This window comes from Ovis aries, chromosome 21 (genome assembly GCF_016772045.2).
Source record: "Ovis aries strain OAR_USU_Benz2616 breed Rambouillet chromosome 21, ARS-UI_Ramb_v3.0, whole genome shotgun sequence".
Taxonomy (NCBI): Eukaryota; Metazoa; Chordata; class Mammalia; order Artiodactyla; family Bovidae; genus Ovis; species Ovis aries.
Genome location: NC_056074.1, coordinates 34,427,198 through 34,445,856, shown reverse-complemented (window position 1 = coordinate 34,445,856; position 18,659 = coordinate 34,427,198). Strand labels below are relative to the sequence as shown.

General features: G+C 44.2%; 1 protein-coding gene across 3 annotated transcripts; it reads right to left on the bottom strand.

The window, feature by feature from the left end:
• Positions 1-462: 462 nt before the first annotated feature.
• Positions 463-18,653, bottom strand: MS4A8 (membrane spanning 4-domains A8). 3 transcript variants are annotated; one of them, XM_004019555.4, is made up of 7 exons: positions 18,489-18,653; positions 17,917-18,136; positions 15,561-15,683; positions 10,121-10,180; positions 8,019-8,156; positions 1,073-1,186; positions 463-895 (listed from the first exon to the last, which is right to left on the bottom strand). In XM_004019555.4, exons 2-7 carry the CDS (start codon positions 18,130-18,132, stop codon positions 794-796), a joined length of 753 nt encoding a protein of 250 aa, XP_004019604.2. In that variant the 5' UTR covers positions 18,133-18,136; positions 18,489-18,653; the 3' UTR covers positions 463-793. The 3 variants fall into 3 exon arrangements, with proteins under 3 accessions (XP_004019604.2, XP_011957318.2, XP_011957319.2); XM_012101928.4 differs by having other exon boundaries at positions 17,917-18,133; XM_012101929.4 differs by lacking the exon at positions 8,019-8,156.
• Between the last annotated feature and the right edge of the window lie 6 nt (positions 18,654-18,659).

Here is an 18,659-nt window from a genome sequence, read left to right as displayed (position 1 = left end):
TATTTATATGTAGTAGTGTGTGAATGTTCACCCCAAGCTCCTGATTTATCTCCCCCTGCCACGTTTCCCCTTTGGTTACCAAAAGTTTGTTTTTGATATCTGTAAGTCTGTTTCTGTTTTGTAAATAAATTCATTTGTATCAATTTTTAAAATTATATTCCACGTATGAGCAATATATGATATTTGTCTTTCTCTGTCTGACTTCTTCACTTAATATGATCATTTTTAGTTCCCTACATGTTGCTGCAATCAATGCTTTCCACATTCCTGTTTGATTCACTACCAGACTAAATCAGATCCCTGTCTGTTCTCTCGCTTCGTATCCCCACATTTCTTCTCCAAGTCAGAGAAAATTGCTTGTATATTGTCCTCTGTTCTGAGGCCAGAATTTCCTTGAGGTCAAGGACAGTTGTGTTCCCCAGTGTTCACCCTCCTTTTGCTGTGACTAGAGCCTTAAACATATCAAATCCTCAGTGCATTTTTATTAAATGAATGAATAATTGAAAGAATGAAGGTTGGGTTGTCTAGACATGTGTGGCACAAAGACACCCGTGCATGGATGCCCTAGGGAGGACCATTTCTTATTAAGATCCATTTTAAATTCCCGTCTACTCTTTGAAAGAAGAGCAGCACAACTACCAGGCTGAATGGAATGAAGTCCAGGAACGCACGCTATTGGAGAGATGTTTCCTTTAGATTGTCAGGGAAGGAAGAATCTGGTTTCAGGAGCCCAGACAGGGGAGGTATTCTTTTGGGTTCCAGTGAAAAATGCTTCTAGAACATGTGGGTTTGCTTATTTGTCACCCTGGACCTCAGAATAATTTGGTGGCGAGTTCTCTGGTTCTGGGTTGACCACTGGGTTTGTTACATAGACGTTTGGGATGACCACGCCCACCTGGAAAACACAGGAAAACAGAAAGTGTACCAGTGACGAAGCAAGAAAGACTGGGCATGCCTTTAGGTACCAAGGGAGCCCTCCTGTTCCTGGGCAGGAAGGGGAGTAGGATGAACCCTCTAGTCTCCACCCTCTTTAGGACCTCTTCCCATCCTCCAAGGAGCCTCTGGGACTCACGTTGTTGGTTCGGTAGCAGGTCAGCTGGCAGCCAAAGTGGGCAGATGCACTTGCAACGCACACCTCCAGGAGGCAGAAGATGAGCAGCAAACCAGAAATGGCCATCCCAGGGGCCTGGAACCAGAATGGACCAGGAGGACCTGAGTGCATGTCTGGGAGTCTTGAGCTCTGACTCTGCAGTGACCATCTCTATGGCTTTGATGAAGTCCCCTAACCTCATCTCAGCTTCGTGGGGAAAATACCTCACTGGGTTTTTGTGAAGGCCAAGTGTGTTTGTGAAACAAATTTTATCTTAACACTTACTAGCAATGCTGCCCTAAAAGACAGGATAGTCACTATCTAGGGAAACCCCTTGACACTTTGCTTCAGATATCAGGGACCTGAGGGTATGGTCTGGAGTCAGACAGTGAAACAGTGGAACTGTTCTGTGTAGGAAGTGAATAGAAATTTGGGAGTATGGACAAGCCACAGAGAGAAGCAGTATCGGAAGAGGAGAAAGATGGGACTGAGCAAGGTAGTGGGAAGGTGGCAGCTGCAGAAAAAGGCATCTCATGAAAGGATGACACTTCACACAGCAGGAATATCTAATCTTCAGGAATCAATAGTTTCCTAGGTTCTGATGTAAACCTCTACCATTTCTCTGAACTTTTAGAGAAAGTCAGCTACTGAGGTCATTCTCTTGGCTCTGACAGTGCCATTTTGTAGGGGGAAGTAATTGGGGCTTATTTGTATATATACCAAATATATGTTATTGATTATAATTTAAAATGACATAAGTGAGAGTCAGCTGCTCAGAGAATTCTCCCTTTTGGAGAGGCCCCATCTTTCCTTCTTTCCTTTGCCTCCCTCTCAATTTAGCAAGTATTTACTAAAGATCTGTTCGGTACAAAGGGCTCAGAGAAGCATCCCAAGAGGCACAGTTGAATGAGGGAGACAGATACGGATGTGGATAATTACAATCCACATCAAACAGAGTAAGAGCTATAAAAGAGTCGGGAAAAGGTGCCTCAAGGGCACTGAGGATAGCGAGAGATGGAATTCACCCTACATGAGTTAGAGAGGGTGGGGGTACAAAAAGGTGGTCCAAGCAAATGGGAAGGTGCGATGATGAGGCTTAGTCAAAGAATCACAGAGTTTCAGGAAGGAAGTGTTTTCAAATGATTCTGGTCCTTTCTAAAGTTGTTTTTAACACAATTCTTTTACAAAGAAAACTCTTCATGGAAAAGGGGTCCTTCAAGCAGCTTAGATGGATTTCCCAGGTGGTTCAGTGGTAAAGAATCTGCCAATGCCTGCCAATGAAGGAGACTCAAGAGATGTGAGTTTGATCCCTGGGTTGGGAAGATTCTCCAGGAGTAGGAAATGGCAACCCACTCTAGTAGTCTTGCCTGGGAAATCCCATGGAGACAGGAGCCTGGTGGGCTACAGCTCATGGAGTCACAAAGAGTCAGACATGACTGAGCTACTGAGTGCACACACAGAGAATTTAGACATGTATCATTTGATGGGCATTAATTCATGCTTGTCGAGCTCCTGGAGCACCCCATCCCTTGGGTCATCATTTACAAAGATCAGATGAAGTCCAGCTCTTCTTGTCCAGATGCCAAGCCTGAGGTCTGAGGGTGGGGTGGGCAACTGGGGTGGGAGGAGTTCTCCTTCTGAGATCAGACATGGGCAGAACCAAGATTAGAAGCCACGTTTTCTGACTTAAAGTTACTGCAGCCTCCACTCCAGGGCATTGGCAGTGCTGCGTGGTTTAGTCTTTCCTGAGCCTCTTCCCCTCCCACCCATCCCACCCCCTCAGCTCTTCAACCTGCACCTGCCTCCTCATTTCTTACAATGAATAAATACTCCATGCCTCCTATTTCCTAGAAGAAAAGACACAAGCGTTCTTCAGTGCCTGCCTCTCAGGGTGACGGATGGGGGTCGGGGATGGGGGGGTGGCGGGAGGAGCTGGAGCGGGGCAGCAAGGGATTGGAAGGGAAGTGAGCAGCAGGGCACACAGAGTTGGAGCCAGGTCTCTGGGCAGCAATAAATACCTGGCTGAGGAATTTAGACTTTAATCCTAAAGCAACTGGAAGCCATAAAGTGTTTCCAGAAGGGGATAAACTCAAGGTACTTTTGATAAAAGACATGGGCATGGTCGATAGGTTCTCTGGGGCGAGGCTCTTCTCACAAATCTTGGAGACAAAAGTCTTGGGAAGGACTTCTGATCAAAATAAATAACAATTAATGGTTTCTATTTACCGAGTATAAGCCATGCCAGGCACATTTATTTCATTTGACAAATGGTTATGAGCTGTCAATCATGTTCCAGACATGGGCCTGGGTATTTAAGACAGGACAGTGAATGAAACAGAAAAATGTCCCTGCCCTTATGAAACTTATATTCTAGTGGGAGGAGACAATTAGTAAGCATGAAATATAACAGACAAGTAAATTGCAGAGTTTGTCAGATGATGGTTAAGGCTACTGGGAAGTAAATTGGGGATGTGGGGGAGAAGGATCCTGGGAGTACAGTGGTTCTGTCATTCAGGTGGGTCTCTTTGAGAAGGTGGTTACTAAGAAACAGCCTGAAGGACCAAGGGGGCTGGGGGAGTAGCCGAGAGAACTTTCCAAGCCTGAAGATGGAAACATGCCTGGTGTGCTTGCAGAAACATCAAGGAGGTTAGTGTGGTTCAAGTGGAGAAAGCCAGACGGTGGGGTCAGGGGCCACAGAAGCCAGCATCTTTAGGCTCCTGTAAGGACGTTGGCCTTTATGTATTTATTTATTTATTTTGGTGTGTGTGAGTAAAATGGGAGCAGTGGCAGGTTTTAAGCAGAGAAGTGGTGTGATGTTACATCTCAGAAAGGCTCACTCTTGCTCTAGTTGCTGTCCTTACAGCTGTAAGGAGACAAGGGAGGAGCAGGGAGAGCAGGTAGTGAAACAGGCTGAGATCTGGGACCCTCTGCAGCAATGCTGCAATGCTTGTCCCCGGAGGCAGCTCATCTTGAACAACAAAATACAAAGAAACTATATGGGACTAAAAATAACTGTGTGCTTATTCAGTTGGGGAGAAATTATGGACAAAAGGTACAAAGAAACCGAAAATCCCAACTGCCACTTCTGAAGAGCCTGGAGCAAAACCAGGGTGTTAGGAGCAAAAGCAGCATGCTGCTCATGTTCAAGGCACACAACACCACCTAGGGGGATGGGCAAAACACCAAAGCCACCCCTCTGGCCCAACCCCTGGGCACACTCCTGCTGTTGTTTAGTCGCTAAGTCATGTCTGACTCTTTTGCCATCCCATGGACTGTAGCCCACTAAGCTTCTCTGTTCATGAGATTTTCTAGGCAAAAGTACTGGAATGGGTTGCATTTCCTTCTCTGGGGCATCTTCCTGAACAAGGGATGGAACCCATATCTCCTGCACTGGGAAGTGGGTTCTTTACCACTGAGCCACGTGGGAAGCCCTACCCTCACCTTATGCAAGGAACAAGCTCACCGCTCCACCCCCCAACCCTCCCGCCCTCCCAGGTAGTGAGCAAGCAGGGGAATCTCTTGTTTGTCCTCGTTCACCCCCTGCTACAACAGGGGCACCTATAAAGCCTTGTCTGACCTCTAGTCAATTTCAGTTGATTGGGGAAGGCCAAGAGCCCTAGTTGGTATCATTAGGAAGCTGAGAGGTGATGGTGACTCTGGCCAGAGAGGAACTGGAGGAACTGGTGAAAATGGTTGGATGCTGGATGCATTTTAAAGGTAGAGGCTACAGGATTCCCTGAGGAATTGGCAAGGAGGCGTGAGAGAAAGAGAGGGTCAATGATTACTCCAAGGTTTATCCTGAATGACTGGAAAGATGCAGTTGTCATCAACCGGGATAAGGAAATCCAAGGGAAGGTTTGGGAAGTAAAATCTGGAGATGAGAGTTGGATACGTTCATTTCAAGATGTTGTTTGGACAGTTGGTCACAAGAGACTGGAGTATGGGAGAGAGACTTGGGTTGGTGCTCTTTACTCTGGAGAAGGTGTTTGTGGTTACCATCAGATGAGATTGCCAAGGTAGTGCAAGCATAGGGGAAAAAGAGGACCAAGGACAGCCTAGGAGACTGGGAAAAAGAGCAGAACCTGCAAAGGAGAGGGAGGAGGGAGAGTAGAGGAGGACCAGCTGCAGGATGCAGCCTGGACACCGTGAGACATCCATCACAGAGGACTCCTGACTGGGGACTTAGACCATAGGAAGTTTTTGGAGAAGTGAAGCAGAAAGTCTGATTTAGAGTCGGCTCGAGAACAAATGTAAGAGGAGAGAGAGTTGGAGACAGTGAGGTGGACAAATCTTTTTAGGATTTTTCTGCAAAGAGGACCAGAGAGATAGATTGGTATCTGGCCCAAGAGATAGAGTGGTATCTGGTATCAGGTTGGTTGGTTTTTTACAATGGAGGGAACAAAAGCCTGTTCATATGCTGATGGGAAAGCTCCAGTCAAAGGGGAGAATGGCTGATATAGAAGAAAGGCTGTGAGGAGGGGGAGGAGATGAACTCTGCTGTACAGATGGAGAGGTTGAATTTACACGAGGCTCATCTATAGCTGGTTTCTTGTATCCAGCAGCCATGAGCCCTGTGTGGCTGTTGAACACTTGAGATGTGGCTAGGCTGCAAGTGCAAAATACACAGTGGATTTCAAACACTTCATATCTCAAATACGAAATATAAAGATAATTTTTTGCATGAATTACATGTTGAAATGACATTTGAATCTATTGGATTAATTAAAATTCATTGGATTATTAAAATTCATTTCATTTATTCCCCCCTTTCAGGATGATGACTAGAAAATTCAAAACCATATACATGGCTCATGTCTTATTTCTATTGGATGGCACTGGTGTAGAGCACAGGTTGGCTGCATCCTGCCTGTTGCCTATTTTTGTCAATAAAGTTTTATCAGCACATAGTCAAGCTCATTTGTTTCTGTATTTTCTATGGCTGCACTCCCACTACCAGATAGGGTGGAGTAGTTGCAACAGAGACCAGATGGCCTGCAAAGACTTAGATATTTACTCTCTCACCCTTTACAGAAAATCTTTACTGACTCCTTGTCCCTAGTGATGGGGAGGAAGTCAAAAAAGTGAGTGGAGGCAGGTTGGCAGGTACACATGCATTAAATATATAATTACATAAATGAAATTATAAATTTAAAAATTTCCTAACAGTGTCATATGGTAGATACTGTTTTACAAAAGTAGAAACTAAGAATGATCAGAGACTTTAAACTCTGTTGCAATTCTTACCGCACTTGGAGAAGGTTGGTTGTTGGGCCCTTTCTTCTTTTTTTATTGAAATATAATTGCTTTACAATGCTGTATTAGTTTCTGCTGTACAACAAAGTGAATCAGCTATAAACATACACATATCCCCTCCTTGTTGGGCATCCCTCCCCCACACCTCACCCATCTAGCTCATCACAGAGCACTGAACTGAGCTCTCTGCTATACCGCAGGTTTCCACTAGCTAACTATTTTAAACATGGTAGTGTATTGCTATCGGGAAGTCCAGTATATTTATAGCAAACTGGTCTCCTAATTCATTTCACCCTCCCTTTCCTTCCCAGTGCCCACACATCCATTCTCTACATCTGCGTCTGTATGCCTGCCCTGGGAACTAGATTGATATGTACCATTTTTCTAGATTCCATGTATATGTGTTAATATCTGATATGCATTTTTCTCTCTCTGACTTACTTTACTCTGTAAGACAGACTCTAGGTCCATCCATATCTCTACAAATGACTCAAGTTCATTCTTTTTCACGGCTGAGTAATATTCTATTGTGTAAATGCACCATGTCTTCTTTATTCATTCATCTGTCAGTGGACACTTAGGTTGTTTTCATATCCTGGCTATTGTAAACAGTGCTATAATGAACACTGAGATACATGTATCTTTTTAAACAGAGCTGGAGGAATCAGGCTCCTTGACTTCAGACTATACTACAAAGCTACAGTAATCAAGACAGTATAGCACTGGCACAAACCCCAGAAATATAGATCAATGGTATAGGACAGAAAGCCCAGAGATAAACCTACATACCTATGGCCACCTAATCTATTACAAAAGAAGAAAGAACATAAAATGGAGACAAGAGAGTCTCTTCAATAAGTGGTGCTTGGAAAACTGGATAGCTGCATATAAAAGAATGAAATTAGAACACTACCTAACACCATACACAAAAATAAACTCAAAATGGATTAAAGGCCTAAATGTAAGACTGGACACTATAAAGCTTTTAGAGGAAAGCATAGGAAAAACACTCTTTGATGTAAATTACAGCAAGATCTTTTTTGACCCACCTCCTAGAGGAATGAAAATAAAAACAAAAATAAACAAATGGGACCTAATTAAACTTGAAGTTTGCATAGCAAAGGAAACTGTAAATAAGCCAAAAAGACAACCTTCTGAATGGGAGAAAATATTTGCAAGTGAAGCAATGGTCAAAGGCTTAATCTCAAAAATATACAAACAGCTCATGCAGCTTAATGAAAAAAAAAAATGAATAACCCAATCAAAAAATAGGTAGAAGACCTAAATAGATATTTCTCCAAAGAAGACTCACAGATGGTCAAGAGGCACTTGAAAAGATGTTCAACATCATTAATTATTAGAGAAATGCAAATCAAAACTACCATCAGGTATCACCTCCCACCATTCAGAATGACCATCATCAAAAAATCTACAAATAAATGCTAGAGAAGGTATGGAGAAAAGGGAATCCTTTTGCACTGTTGGTAGGAATATAAATAAGTATGGAGGGTCCTTAAAAAATTAAAACTAGAACAACCAAATGACCCAGCAATCCCACTATTGGGCATGTACCCTGGGAAAACCATATTTCAAAAACACGTCAGGCCCTTTCCAACAATTTCTAAACCAAACTAAGGTGGAACCGAGGAGGGCACTGGTCAGGAAGGATACTCACCGCGCCCCAGGGGGCATAGTGAGGATTATAGACAGGGTAGCTGTAGGGAGCGGTGATAATTAAATCTACGATCAAGAGTGCGATTCCAATCATGGAGAAGACTGCACTGACGATGTTGAAACCCACGCTGCTATTCAGCTGAAAAAGATACAAAAGGTCAGAGTGGGAGAGGAAAACAATTGTAACTGAGATGAGCAACGACTCAACAAGTATTTCTTAACAGGATTTCCCAGAATCTTAGTTCTGCCTCAAACAAGGCAGTGTTTTGTGCAGAAAGGAGTGTGGCTGGGGTTTCCCTGGTGGCTCAGTGGTAAAAGAATCCACCTGCCAATGCAAGAGATGGGTTCTATCCCCGGTCTGGGAAGATCCCATGTGTCGCAGAGTAACTAAGCCCATGCACCACAACTACTGAAGCCTGTGAGCCTAGAGCCCGGTGCTCTGCAACAAGAGAAGCCCCTGCAGTGAGAAGGCTTTGCGCTGCAACCAGAGAGCAGCCCTCACTCGCTGCAGCTAGGGAAAAAGCCTTGCAAGGTAACAAAGACCCGGGGAAACCGAAAGTAAATAAATATTTTAAAAGTTTTTTAATTTAATTTTTTTAACAGAAAGTTTTGGGGCTGAATTAACTTTGAAACAAAGTTAAGTTAAAATTAAACAGGTCTTTGCTGCAGGACCTATAAGAGCCTTTAACAAGGATTACGGATCTTCGGGTGGAGGGATGCTAATAAATAGAAATCTCTCCAAGTTTACCTACCCATCTTCACAGAGTATGTCATTGCACAAGTGTCCCCAAGAATAATCTTTGGGAAACACTCCATCCTTTTATCCCATAGGAGATGGGCAGGAGGACCAACCTCTGGTGTCTTGGAATGTGACAGGCTCTGGTGGCCCATGATTCTGGGCCACATGCAGAAAGTTGTTGTTTAGTCGCTTCAGTCATGTCTGACTCTTTGTGACTCCATGGACTGTAGCCCCCCAGGCTCCTCTGTCCATGGGAATTCCCAGGCAAGAATACTGGAGTGAGTTGCCATTTCCTTCTCCAGGGGATCTTTCTGACACAGGAATCGAACCCATGTCTTCTGCTTTGATAGGCAAATTCTTTACAGCTGAGCTACTTAGGGAAGCCCAGGTGCAAATAGATATGCCCATAATTTTGAACTTTCCTTTGGAGATTTTCAAATAGATTTCCTCTGGTGTAGAGACCTGGCTATCTCGAAGCCTCTTAGGCTAGATAACCTGATTGTGAGAGGAACCAGGATACTTTCTGGGCATGCTGCTAGGGGACCATGAAGCCTTGTCCATGCTGATTTACAGAGCTCCTTTGGCTGGATTCCTTAGAGAGGCAGGTGCCTGAGCCTCCTTGGCTGTCCTGAAAAAACGGGGGCCTGCTCTGTGTGCTGCTCAGCTGTGGGGGAGCCCTGGGTCCCTGGGAGCTCTATGCCTCCTGTAAAAACGTCCTTGGGAAGCTATTCTTTCTCTCCACTCTCTGATGCCCTAGCTAATGTGGCGGTGTTGCCCTCCCCTCCCCCAAGTCCTCTAGATATTTTCCTTTTTGGAATTCTGTCCAGGTTCATGTGGCCCTGTGATTGTGTGTGAGCAAGTATCAGAAGAATTGATGCTTTTGAACTGTGGTGCTGGAGAAGACTCTTGAGAGTCCCTTGGACTGCAAGAAGATCAAACCTGTCAATCCTAAAGAAAATCAACTCTGAATACTCACTGGAAGGACTGATACTGAAGCTGAAACTCCAATACTTTGGCCAAAGAGCCAACTAATTGGAAAAAAACCCTGATGCTGGGAAAGACTGTGGGCAGGAGGAGAAGGGGGCAACAAAGGATGAGATGGTTGGATAGCATCATCAACTCAGGGGACATGAGTCTGAGCAAACTCCAGGAGATAGAGAAGGACAGGGAAGCCTGGCGTGCTGCAGACCACAGGGATCACAAAGAGTCAGACACAACTGAGTGACTGAACAACAACGTGTCAGAGCCCCATGTCTGGTTATGAGTAGGTGCATGGATGAGGGAGGGATTAATCTTCTTTTCCCCCTGGTGTGTCTTTCCTATAGGTCCCCAGCTGGGAGAGTCAGTCCCAGGATGTGACTTACCAGACAAGAAGATGGTGAGTGCTTTTCTGCCAACACCGAGAGGGATCCTGAAATGATGAACTGGCAAGGAAGAGAGGTTGGTTTAGAAAGAGGTCAGGGGTTAGGGCCCCCGTCTTCAGGTTTCCATCCTTCTGTTTACACACACATTCTCTTATACACACTATGTTCCGCTGCTGAGACCCTAGCTCAACATGAGGGGAAAGAAAGAGTGAATGGGTGAATGTGTTTTGCACCACGTCACAGGGCAGTGAAGTGGGATCCAGCAGATTAGTTGTAAATTCTGGCTTGAAACTCATGTGATCTTGGTTAAGTTACTCATTTCTCAAATATTCATTTCCTCATTTGAAAAGGGGGAAAAGGACATGCCTTCCTAAGTGTCATTGTCACCAGAAAATTTATGCCCCTCATCTGGCATTTAGTGTATCTTGCACATAGTAGATCCTATACAGAGTAAATGTTGTTTATTTCTTTTGCTTTTTGCTTTTCCACACGCAATATCTTGTTGGTTTCCTACCCATATCTCAGGATTCAGTTGGGCGTGGGGGCTCGGGATGGGGAGAAGGAAAGGCTACCAGCTGTACTGCTTTGAGATGTCTTAACCCAACCTCAGTCCTTGCCTGTCTGCACACCTAGGTGAGTACCTTTTAGCGACTCAGAAAAGTGTCACATGTCTACAAAACTGAACGTCCAATGTGAGAATTGCAAGGTAGATTGTGTGCATTTATTTCAGCACTGGTATTCTGTAGGCACAGTGGCTGGACAGATTACCCAGTATGGCATTTGCCCAATATGGCAGCAACAGTGGTCTGAAAGGGCATCAGCCACTGTTTAGGAAAAGCTTTGCTGAGCACTACATGAAGTATTTCTTATAACTTTACCTTATTTAACTGCATGATGTCCCATCAGGCACTATTATTATTCCCATTTTATAGATGGTGGACTGAGGCTTAGAGATTTATTTATTTACATCCTGCTTTTTATTTTATTTATTTTATTTTTATTTTTTTGCCACCCTGTACAGCATGCAGGATCTTAGTTCCTCGACCGTGGATTGAACCCGCTGCACCCCTGCAGTGGAAGTGAGGATTCTTAACCACTGGACCGCCAGGGAAGTCCTGTGGCTTAGAGATTTAAAATAATGCATCCAAGACCACCCAGAAAGTAGCAGAGTTGAGAGTCAGATCCAAAGAGTTGACTCCAGATCCCGTGGTATTAACCGCCACTGTCCACCTGCTCCCAGTCAGGGTGGATGCATGTGCCTGGGAATGTAAATGGTGATTTACAATGAAAACTTACTCGAGTTGCTTATGCCTTCTAAGGGGCATGCCATTTTTCCTAGAAGTGTAAAAACAAATCTCAGTTGTACACCCTTCTGTTTGTACAGAATTGATGAAGAAGAAAGGGAACAAAAGCCTGGATTTCTGATGTTCCTGCTGGCCCTTTAGAGATACCAAGGGAGATGAGCCTTTGTTTTAGAAGGGGGCATTAGTGATCTTTAAGAAATAGAAAGACAGTCCTGGAGTCAAGAAGGCAGCTAAGAACAAAACTGCCGAAAAATGGGAGGAGGGCTGAAGGTCACTGAGCATCCTGGCGGAAAAGGAGAAAGCCAGTGAGGCATTTGAAATGTCAGGGCAGTCACTGGGCACTTAATACTCAGTGGAGGCTAATGCTCAGTAGCAAGGTGTTCTTTGTCTGGCCTGCTAGTCCTTTCTGCCACCCCAACTCCATTAAAGTTACTGATACCGAACAGGTTCCCTGTGAGTGCTTGGGGGCAGGAAGAGGGGTTGGTTCCAAGTTAGGTCTGTGTAGAGAAGAGAGAGGACCAAAATCTCAGGAGACGAGACAGATGGGAGCAAGAGAGAGAGAGAGAGGGAGCAGTGATGCAAAGAAAGACATTCCCTAGAGCACAAACCCTGCCATTTTGCAGATATTGTGTGGGAATGAGGGTGGGGGCTAACTCTAGGCCATTTTATTTTATTTATTTATTGTGAAATTTATTATAGTAGTCCTTAAATTTTTGAGGCCTGTTCCCTTTAATTTCATTTATTTATTCATTTTATTTTTGACCGTACTGAGTCTTCGTTGCTGTGCTAGCCTTTCTCTAGTTGCAAAGAGTGGGGACCACTGTCTAGTCGGGATGCACGGGCTTCTCACTGCAGTAGTTTCTCTTGTTGCAGAGCATGGGCTCTAGGGCTCGTGAGCTTCAGTAGTTGTGGTTCCCCGGCTCTGGAGCACAGGCTCAATAACTGGTGCATGGGCTCAGTTGCTCTGAGGCTTGTAGGATCTTCCTGGCTTGTTTCCTGCATTGCCAGGTGGATTTTTTTTTAATCCCTGAGCCACCAGGGAAGCCCCAGGCTATTTTATTTAAATCTCATGGGATAAGGTGACTTTGGCTGACATCTAGGTTACTCTAGAATTTTGTTGTTTGTCAGAAAAGTTGAATTTGAGTCATAGACAGGTGTGTGAGTTGAGGGACAGACTATAACAGCAGGCAGGAAAAGGAGACTGGTGGGTGGAGGGGGAAGGAGTATGTGTGTATGTATGCACGTATGTGCGCGTGTGTGTGTGTGTGTGTGTGTGTGTGTGTGTAGGAGGAGGACACTAGAGAGAATGCAAACCAATCTTAAAGACAGTGCCTTGGAGAAGAGAAAGGACTTGTACTCCTTAACCTTTTCAGTTCAGTTCAGGTGCTCAGTCATGTCCAACTCTTTGTGACCCCATGGACTGCAGCATGCCAGGCTTCCCTGTCTATCATCAACTTCCAGAGTTTACCCAAACTCATGTCCATTGAGTCAGTGATACCATCCAGTCATCTCATCCTCTGTCATCCCCTTCTCCTCCCGCCTTCAGTCCTTCCCAGCATCAGGGTCTTTTCCAATGAGTTAGTTTTTCACATCAGGTGGCCAAAGTATTGGAGTTTCAGCTTCAGCACCAGTCCTTCCAATGAATATTCAGGACTGATTTCCTTTAGGATGGACTTGTTGGATCTCCTTGCAGTCCAAGGGACTCTCAAGAATCTTTTCCAATACCACAGTTCAAAAGCATCAGTTCTTCGGCACTCAGCTTTCTTTATAGTCCAACTCACATACATACACGACTACTGGAAAAACCAAAGCTTTGACTAGATGGATATTTGTTGGCAAAGTAAGGTCTCTGCTTTTTAATATGCTGTCTAGGTTGGTCATAACTTTTAATATCATGGCCACAGTCACCATCTGCAGTGATTTTGGAGCCCCAAAAAACAAAGTCTGTCACTGTTTCTACTGTTTTCCTATCTATTTGCCATGAGGTGATGGGACCAGATGGCATGATCTTTGTTTTTTGAATGTTGAGTTTTAAGCCAGCTTTTTCCCTCTCCGCTTTCACTTTCATCAGGAGGCTCTTTAGTTCTTCTTCGCTTTCTGCCATCAGGGTAGTGTCATTTGCGTAACTGAGGTTATTAATATTTCTTCTAGCAATCATGATTCCAGCTTGTGCTTCCTCTAGCCCAGTGTTTCTTATGATGTACTCTGCATATAAGTTAAATAACCTTCTAGGGAGTCACGAATCATTCTGAGAATCTGATGAAAGCTACGGACTTTGACAGAAAACACCCCCCAAGTATTTTACCAGAATGGGGACTCAGAAGCCCTTCCATGGACTCTAATCTGAGTCCCCATTTTTTTTAATGGCTTATTGACCCTTGAGCATGGGTGGAAATGCTTTTCTCTTGGAGTTCAGGCTGTGGGTCTACATTGAACAACACTTGAGGGCTGTTCCCAGTGTATATTTTTATACATGGGTGCTTTTGTGGGAATTAGAAAATGGTAGCTCCTCTGGGCTGATAAACTAGAAAAATATTCCCTGCCCTCTGGGGTGGGTGGATTAGGAAAGTGGCCTTTCTGGGTGAATGCTGCCTTGCGTGGTCTTGTAACCCTTGGTGTTATGGATGAATTATGTCCCCTCAAAATATATCTTTTGAAGCCCTAACCTATAGTACCTCTGCATGTGACTCTTTGGAGACAGGGCCTTTAAACAGATGATTAAGGTGGGATTTTCATGGACTCTGCCTTGCAATGCAGGGGATGTGGGTTCGATGCATGGTCAGGGAACTAAGATCCCATCTGCCACAGGGCGACTAAGCCCATGCACACAGCTGCTGAGCCTGCATACGGCAACTAAGTTGCAGCACAGCCAAATAAACAAATAAACAAATGGAAAAATCAACCAAACACCAACCAAAAAGTCTGACTTAAAAAAGAGCTGACTAAGGTTAAAGGGGCTCATCAGGGTTGAACTTCGACCTAAACCAATATGACTTATGTTCTTATGAAACGAGGAGATTAGTGACAGTGATAATGGCCTTGGTAGGGAGGTCCCCAAGCAGCAAGAGGAAATAAAATTACAAGTGGCAGACATTTTTTTTTCTTTTCTCTTCTAATCCTGTGTTGTCATGGTGATACCTGGTTCTGTCTGAACTTAACTTTATCTCAAACCTTGGGCTAACCAATGTGTTTTTCTCGTGGAAATCTCTTCCTAAGCTATGTTAATGAACTATGTGTATTTGCTTGGAAGTCTGCCTTTCTTCAAGATTCATGTCAATTGTTTTATGGCTGAGGATGACTCACCTTGTGCCAATGCTATCTCAACATACATGTTGTGGGTGAAGGGCCTGGTGCAACTCTCCCAGTTTTGAGGTGTTCCCTTTCTCTAATTAGCAGCTTGCTAATAGGTATATAATTCCTTGCTAAAAACTAAGCAGGGGGCACTCTTTCTGTCCCCTTCTGATGTCTATGTCAGAAGCTTTCTCTACCTCTTTTATACTTTAATAAAACTTTATTACACAAAAAGCTCTGAGCAATCAAGCCTTGTCACTCGCCCCAGATCAAATTCCTCTTCCTCGGAGGCCAAAAATCCCAGCGTTGTTCACAGCTCAGCTTGTAGCAGCAACCTTTCATTAGGGTACACACACACACACACACACACACACACACACATTTTCATTAGGGTATACACACACACACATACACATTTTCATTAGGGTACACACACACACACATTTTCATTAGGGTATACACACACACACATACACATTTTCATTAGGGTACACACACACACACACACACACACACAACTATGCAAAGACTCAGGGGAAGAGATAGCTGTTTACTAGCCAAGGTGAGAGGCCTCAGAAGAAACCAAACCTGCTGGCACTTTGATCTCAGATCTCTGCCCTCTAGAACTGTGAGATACCACATTTCTGTTGTGCAAGTCACCCAGTCAGTGGTACTCATTAGGGCAGCCCAAGCAAAGTAGTTCATTTGGTGAACAAGACCTGAGCTGGGTTTCCATCCAGCCTGCCCCTTTGGCTGGGAACCTGCAGGGCACAACTTGACACGGTGGCCCAGAGTGTGCTGGCACTTTGGGAGAACTTGGTTGCGAGATGACTTGTATTACTCACCCAGATGCCTCCCCAGAAGGGAAAGCCTCCGTAGAATGAAACAGCAGTATAGCCCATCAGGAGGACAGTCCCCATGATGCAACCGAGGCCGAGGTTAATCAGGCCAATCAGGATCTGGATGGCCTGTCAGGAAAGCCACAAACGGAAGTCTTTGTTTCTGAGTCTGGATTCTGCCCCCTTTTTATTTTAATAAATCTTTTGTTTCCCTGGTCTAAAACATAATATGGAAAAATATAAAATTGAAATAAAAACTGCCCACCATTCCCCCCTCACTCAGAGAAAACAATGGTTTACATTTTGTTGGATAAACTTCCATTATTCTTTTCAGATATATACATGGATAAGTCACAATGTCTCTATACATTTAACATTTCATCATGAACATGTCCCCATAGAATTAAATATCCTTCAAACTTATGTTTTTAAGAGCTGCCCAGATTCTGTCGTGGGGATGTTCTGTGGAGTCATTGGAGCAGAGAGCTTGTACGGGTGAAAAAGACTGTTTCTATTTTTTTCATATTATAAATAACACTGTGATGAACATCTTTGTAGATAAATCTTTGTGCTCATCACTTATGTCTTTAGGATATTGTTATGGATTGAATTGTGACTGCCTCTCCCCCATCAAATTTGTGTGCTGACATTCTGATCCCCAGCACCTCAGATTATAGCTTTGTTTGGAAATACTGTCACTGCAGATAAAACTAGGTCATATAAGGTGTACTGGACCCTAATCCTATATGTGCGTGCGTGCTTAGTTGTATCTGACTCTTTACGACCACGTAGCCTGTAGCCCGCCAGACTCCTCTGTCCATGGGATTCTCCAGGCAAGAATACTGGAGTGGATTTACATTCACTTCTCCAGGGGATCTTTCTGATCCATGGGAAAAAATTGCGTCTCCTGCATTTTCTGCATTGGCAGGCAGATTCTTTACCACGGCGCCACCTAGGAAACCCTTAATCTTATACTGCTGTCCTTTTTAAATTTTTTGGCCATGCCACGTGACGCACAGGATCTTAGTTCCTCAGCCATCAAACCCATAACCCTTGCAGTGGATGTGCTGAGCACTGACCACTGGACCACCAGGGAAGTCCCTGACTGCTGTCCTTTGAAAGAGAATGCCATGTGGAGAGACACATTCATGAACACAGGAACACTCCATGGGTGTCAGGATTGAAGTTATGCTGCCATAAGCCAAGGAACTATTACTAGGAGAGAGGCCTGGAACAGACCCTTCCCTGGTAGCTCCTCCTCTGAAGGACCTATCCTTCAGAGAAAGCATGGCCCTGTGGATAGTTTGATTGTGTTTGGCCTTAGAACTATGAGAATAAAATTCTGTTGTTTGAAGCCACCCAGTTTATGGCAATTTGTGATGGCAGCCCTTGGAAACTCATGCAGGTATGTTCTCACACAAATACTGTACATACTAATGGTATATAGATGACAAAATGGCAGCAGATATGAACATATTATTTCCTTAAATTTGCACAATAATAAACTATATGCAATATCTGTCTCTGTTTTTTTTTCATTCATGTCACATCTTGGGGTTATGTCCACATTGTTGCACAAAGAGCTTCCTTGTTGTTTTAAAGCTTCACTACATTTCATTCTTTGGAGGTATGATACCTGGCTTTAACCAGGATTTTGTTATGGATATTTTGGTTGTTTCCATTCTTTTGTGATCACTAGCTGTGCTGCCACGGGTAAGCTCATACCTGTCACATTTCTTGCATGTGAAGGTATACCTGCTGGACAGTCTCAGAAATGGAACGACTGGGTATTTTGTAAATATGGCAGATACAAATTGGCCTACAGATTGTATTTATTGACAGTCCCATGGACAGTGAATGGGGGGTAGGGCTAGGATTTGAGCTCCAGACAGTCTGGATCAGAATCCAGATGCCGCAATGAAATGGGCTTCTCCTTGAACTACCCGGGACAACCTCTTAGGGGGAAAGTTGTTGGGATCTCTTATTTTGTTAGTTCTCTATTGTGCTTTTTATCTTCTTGGGCAGATAGTCCATTCAAGCTCTTTCAGAATTCACCTCATGGCCTGCTGAACCCACTTTCTTCCAGAGGCCACATGGATCAACACAGGTGTTAGTTTACTGCTTTTTTTTCCCCATTGCTTTTCTTCTTCTTTCCTAAAATGCCTGAGTCAAAAAATACAGGGCCCTGCACAGAGGCCCTAGTGATGCTGCACAGCTGAGCTTTCTCATAGATCTGAGTTTGGCGAGGCCGGGTCAGCTCCAACCCCACTTACTAGATTTGGAGTGTCCGTATTTCCGAAACTGCCTCCTCCTCCAACTCCAGGCATGTGACCCCCTCCCTGTAGAGTGAAGTTTCACTTACCCCTAAGGCTTTGCCTTCTTTTAGGGTTCTCTCGGTGGGTTGCTGACTCACAGATGGCCACACAGGTGGGTTCCCGTGAATTACCTGGACTTGGGACTGGTAGTTTGGATATACAGGCACCTGAGACATGCCCCCAGGGAACACTGTATATCCATTTGGGGGTGTCACCACAAACACAGAGTTGGCCATGGGGCCTGCTGAAGTTGTTGGATTCATGCTGCTGAAAAACAAGTGCAATAAAATAAACAACAAGGGCCTACTGTATAGCACAGGGAACTATACTCAATGTCTTGTAATAACCCATGGTGAAAAAGAATCTGAAAAATTGTGTGTATGTACACACACACACACACACACACACACACACTCACAGGTTACTGGTGAATTCTGGTCTGGTTTAAAATTTTCTTTTCTTTTTCTACTCTTTTTTGGAGCAGACCCCCAAAAGCTGGTACAGTAAACCCTGCCACATGTTCCACCCCACACCCAGGTTCATTCAAATCTCATTCGGCAGCAAACCTTATCACTGCCCCTCAGTTATCCACAGAAACTATTAGATCAAGGGTACTCACTTTGCTCTGCCAGTGGTGAAGTCTCTCTCACTTCTTTCTGTCTATTCCCAGTTCTTTGCTCTAAGTAGCTTGTTTTTCCTTAGAGAGTGGACACACTGGGTTGGGTTTGGGGATGTGTTTAAAAAGATCCAAAGTCCACTCTGCTTTCCTCCCAGATACAGACTTGGTTAC

What these genes read in the sequence shown, in the direction of transcription:
- MS4A8 (XM_004019555.4), bottom strand. Translation starts at nt 18,132, where the DNA reads ATGAATCCAACAACTTCAGCAGGCCCCATGGCCAACTCTGTGTTTGTG. An exon ending in AAGAAGGCAAAGCCTTAGGG is followed by an intron (nt 15,684 to 17,916) that starts GTAAGTGAAACT and finishes CTTTCCTGACAG; the next exon opens with GCCATCCAGATCCTGATTGG. An exon ending in ACTATGCCCCCTGGGGCGCG is followed by an intron (nt 1,187 to 8,018) that starts GTGAGTATCCTT and finishes TTCTGGTTCCAG; the next exon opens with GCCCCTGGGATGGCCATTTC.